Below are 5,154 nucleotides of genomic sequence, written 5' to 3' on the forward strand. Positions count from 1 at the left end.
TACAGAACATTATGGAAAGCCCCACACCAACATCAATATTTCAGTGTCACCTAACACAATTCAAGCTTGATATAATTCAATAAAAAGATGCCAATGAAGGGTTTAAGAGATGGCTCAATGGTTAAGAGCATGGGCTGCTCTTCCAGAGGATCAGGGTTAGAGTCCTAGTGCCCATGTGAAGGCGTACAAACTAACTCCAGTTCTAGGGGGTCCAATGCCCTCTTCTGGCCTCCACAGTCAGTCAACAGGCACACATGTTGCACACATGTGGTGCAGATAGGCATGTGTGCACACGTGGGCAGGCACACACACACACACACACACACACGTGATATAAATGCATACAGGCAGACAAAACACTCATACACATAACATAAATAAACCTTAAAAAAAAAAGCTGGGCATTGGTGGCACACGTCTTTAATCCCAGCACTCTGGAGGCAGAGGCAGGCAGATCTCTATGAGTTTGAGGCCAGCCTGGTCTACAGAGTGAGTTCCAGGAAAGGCTCCAAAGCAATACAGAGAAACCCTGTCTTGAAAAACAAAAACAAACAAACAAACAAAAAAGGTCAAGTAGCTACAAGGCAGCAAACTGGGTTTTGCTTCCTTTCCAACCTGCTTGGCAGCCTCAGTCCGAAGCACATCACCTACCTGGCACAAACAGCATGGGGCCTAGACCTAGTAGTCCTACCTCCCTGTACTCAGTTTCCTGACCTGACAGCCTTGATAGCTGGAAAACACAGCCACCCACCTCAAGGTGGAGAAATTAGAGGAATTCAGGGAATGCAGAGCAGAGGGCCTGGGCTGAGTTACTGAGTTCCCTCCTCAGGCCTCAGAAGGAAGGAATTTGGGTGGTACCCACTATAGGGGCAGGATGGGAGTGAAGAGGCGAGGGGTTCTCCGGGGTTACTCACCTTCAGGTCTCGGTGCACCACTCCCATCTGGTGACAGTGCAGCACGGCCTCCAGGATCTGCTGGATACAGTGACTGGAGAGAAAGGGGAGGGGTCAGGCCCCTTGGGAAGCTGACTGCAGGTACCCTCCCTCCAGGCGCCTCTGCTGGCCTGCACCTGATACTCACCTGGCATCAGCCTCACTGTAATACTCCCTGGCCACGATGTCCTCAAACAGCTCCCCACCAGTGACCCTGGGGAGACAGGCATGAAGTCACCCTTCCACTGGATGAACCTTCTGGAAATCGTTTGAGAAGGGTAGGGCCAGGGGCCTTAGACTCTCTGCCACCCAATTCCTGTCTTCTGACTTAGCTTGCTTTCTCTGGTGCCTTTCCCTCCTCTCACTGGGTCCAGACTGGTGGGGACAGTATCTCAGAAGCAGCCATTGGGTCCATGAGGCTCCTGGAAGTCCATGGGCCATTTGGTTTTGCTTAGCTTATTTTTCACTTTTCTGTTTATTTTTGTCACTTTTATTTTTTAAGTGAGTAGAACTTATGGAGATTTCTCATGTGCTCCTGTCCCCAACATGTGCCCCCCTTTTTTCCATATCACTGTGTTTTACAGACCAGGCCAGCATCCTCACTGGTTGCCACTGCCCACCCAAGATCCCCTGAAGCCTGTCATTTTGTTCCTGCTTTGACAAACCAGATTTCAAAATGAAACTTGATATCGCCACCATGAACGGCAAGGCAGCATCACTGGCCACAAATAGAGAAGCAAAAATAAACTGATGATGCTGGTTGACTGTGTCTGGTGTTTTAAACAGAAAGACCAGCTTGCACAGCTTGGGTAGCAGCCTTCTACATTAAGGGGAGCTCTGCACAGCCTAAGAGCATTTAGACAGAGTCCATGAGGGTCACCCCTGCCTGGGCACCCTTCTCCTATGGCACATTGGGGTGTGTGTGAAAAAGACTCACAGATCGAAGATAAGGTAGTGGTGTCCCTCCTCGGAGATGCTGTCATGGAGCCGGACTGTGGGCAGGACCAAACAGCTGGTTACACAGTGGTTTACTGGTCTCCATCCCCTCTGCCCCTGCCAGACTCCCTGAGCACAAACTTTGACAAAAGCAAGTGGAATGGGCTCACCACACCAAGACCTCCAGCATGACTGAAAGGGGACTAGGTGTAAAGATTGAAGACCTCTGTGTGTCAGCTTGGTCCCTCTCCCTGTTCCAACCCTCAATTTGGTTTCTGGGTAAACCAGAGTGGTACAAGAGCCTGTGGTGCCAGGCTCTGTCACAACTGGTTGTGCAATGGTGGGTGGGTGAGTTGCTATGCCTTTCTGAACCTCTTTTCTCCTTGTTCAGACTTTGCTAGCTTGTTACAAGAGTCCCCGTGAGGCGCACAGCTGTACCCCATCAGTTCTGGCCATGCATTGACATCCCTATTCTGCTGGCAGTCTGAGAGACAATAGTATTCCCGGGGCTGGAGTGAGAGAGACAGCGGTTGGTTCCTGAACCCTGGTGGCTGCAAATTTGTCATCTCTTCACACCTCATTTACTAGGAACAGAGGCAAGGCTCTCAGGAGCCCAGAGCTCCCTAAATCGCCCAGCTTTTAAAAGAAGGGCCTGTGGCCTAGGACTGACTCTGGAATCTAAGTTCAAGGACCAGATCTCACAAGCTAGAGTATCCATCCTTCTCTGTGTCATAGACCGCCAGTGTAAGGGAGGGGTGGCGGTGGTGGGTGGGGGTTGGCTGGGGCACAATTAGGATCCTCCTGCACAATAGAAGCCACACAGCTGTTGGAATGATTCGGAAGTTCACCCGCTGGTTTGGAATCTTCTCCAAATTATGCCAAAAGGCAAACTGTAAAGCCATGGAGTTCTTTCTAAGAAGATGTTTGAGCTTAAGTCCAATGCAAGTCTGTCTGGGAATATGGTGAGAAGTGGGCAACAGGGTTGTAGGTTCCCTTCTCATTGGAAACCATAGCTAGCATCACTGGTGTGTGCCAATGGCCTTGAGCCACAACTCAGTATGGAGCCCTTGAGTGGCTCATGGCCCTCAACTTGTACATAAACTTAGTGGGCTGAGAGGCAATTCCTGAATGTATGCCCCAGGGGACAGGAGATGGCCACCAAAGATAGAAGGTGAAGGGGTAGGGGTTGTTTACACAGAAATGAAAGTGGTAAGACCTTTTCCCTTTTATAGTGCTGGGATTAGAGTAAAGAAAGTGCTCTACCACTGAGCTGCATCCCCAGACCTTGGTCTGTTGCTGTTTGTTGTTAGTCTGTTTTTAGGGACAGTATCCTTGAGTAGTTCAGGCTAGCCTCAAATTCACAATCCTCCTGCCTCCTAAATGCTGGGATTACAAGTGTGTCCTGTGCCTGAAATGTTAAGCCAAATGTGAAGTATACATTCTCTTTTAGAGTTTTGTTTTTGCTTTTACTTGTGTGTGTATATGGGGGGGTGGGTGAGAGAGAGAGAGAGAGAGAGAGAGAGAGAGAGAGCACCTGTGTACTTGCACATAAGTGCAGGAGCCAACAGAGGTCAGAGGCCAGAAGGCCTCAGGTCCTCTGGAACTGGAGTTTCAGGTGGTTGTGAGCCACCCGATAAGGATGTTGGGAACCCAAGCCAGTTCCTCTGCAAGAGCAGTTAAGGGATCTTAAATCATTGAGCCATCTCGCCAGCTCATGAAAGCATTCTTAGCTGCTGATAAGCTGTCATAGCTTTGTGTATGAAATGTCTCCCAAGAAGGCTCATGTGTTAAAGACTTGCTCTCCAGTGAGCAGTGCTATGAGGAGTGATTGGATCATGGGGATACTAATCTCACTCATTTGATGTATGCTTCCACTGAAGGGGTCATAGCCAAATGGGCTATCAGCAAGTAGAGCACAATTCATGAATATCTTCAACTTCTCTTCCTCTTCTCTTCCCAAACTATTCATTGAACTCTGAGGTTGTGAATAGCCCCGTCAAGGTTTCCCACACTCTGGCACGAGCATGGACGTCTGGGGTCTGTCTATCACAAGTGGTGATGGCACCACCCTCACCCAAGCAGGAACGGAGGGGTAAAAGGTCTGCAGACACAGCTGGATCAGGCTGTGCTGAGATCCCCACTCTCATGCCCTTGGACAGGGCAGTGGACACAAGCAGCTAACAGCCCATTCACCTTGCCTGAACTTGCCAAGTAGGCTAAGATCTCATGAGGTTTCTCCAGGCATGATGTCCTCTGGGCTCCTGCATCTATATATGTTGGGTTTCTCTGGCAAGATCATGCCAGCTTGGGGTGACCTGCAGGACAAGGTTGAGGCCTTTCTAGCTCTCCCACTGGGTCGTGGCTTCTGCTTTGAGATTCTTCTGGCTACATGCTCAACTCTGCTCCCCACAAGTCGCCATGTTTACTCCAGCCCGTTCCTGCCCTCATTTCTCCCGACAACCTCAACACCTAGAAGAGGTATGGACATGTTGTAGAGCCTCCAGCTAACTTAACATTGTGTGAACAAGGAGCAAACAGCTCCATGGAGACAGTGGGGAAGGTGGTAACTCATTTCTGGGCTCTTGCACCTCAGCATGTCAGAGTGTCCATGGTGCAGAGCAATGGTGGCTGTGTGGGGTCACAGGTACAATTTGTTTCTGGAGAGATTGTGCTGCAAAAATGGGCAGGCTGGGGTGTGGGGTGGCTGAGCAGTATAAGACATATTCATTCTGTCATGGCACTATGCTCTGTTGAACTACCACACCCAGCAAGGCAGGGATAATTCCAGATTTCCAGAAGTCTGGTAAAGGGAGACACTGTAACCACGCCTCCTAAGGGCTGGCTACAGGTGTGGTCAAGGTGATGTCAGGGTGATGTGGTACAGGTTTAAAGGGACAGACAAGGCACATGGGAGCGCTCTGGCCTTGCTGCTTTGGTATTCTCTGGCTTCCTGTTGGTTGGCATTTATCTATTAAAAGTTATCCTAACCTTACGGACTACGCATCAATTAATCACCACGATAGTCTGGATTTCAGAGTGGTGAGGCGATGTGTCTAAGGTGGGTCACACAATAACAAAAGGTGTTTGAGCTGCAGATTGTTACCCACAGCCCATGTACTCCATTACAGATGGGAGTGCGAGGGAGAGAGACATAGACAGGGGCATAGAGTTCAGGTAGATCACCTGCAATGCGCAAACCCATCTTGATACATGTGTGTGCACATACACAGATACCACATACAGACAGCACACCTGCACAGAGGTACCACACACACACACACACACA

At 49.6% G+C, this 5,154-nt stretch overlaps 1 protein-coding gene across 2 annotated transcripts in view; it reads right to left on the reverse strand.

Annotated features, from left to right (window-relative positions):
- Nucleotides 1-5,154, reverse strand: part of Camk2a (calcium/calmodulin dependent protein kinase II alpha) — a 59,240-nt gene that overhangs the window by 30,051 nt on the left and 24,035 nt on the right. For both annotated transcript variants that reach the window (XM_027402810.2, XM_035439032.1), the window contains exons 4-6: nt 1,870-1,924; nt 1,081-1,146; nt 915-987 (exon numbers count right to left, since the gene is read on the reverse strand). In XM_027402810.2, the coding sequence (XP_027258611.1) occupies nt 915-987; nt 1,081-1,146; nt 1,870-1,924 (194 nt within the window). The remainder of the gene's footprint in view (nt 1-914; nt 988-1,080; nt 1,147-1,869; nt 1,925-5,154) is intronic.

Source organism: Cricetulus griseus, chromosome 2 (assembly GCF_003668045.3).
Source record: "Cricetulus griseus strain 17A/GY chromosome 2, alternate assembly CriGri-PICRH-1.0, whole genome shotgun sequence".
Classification (NCBI taxonomy): Eukaryota; Metazoa; Chordata; class Mammalia; order Rodentia; family Cricetidae; genus Cricetulus; species Cricetulus griseus.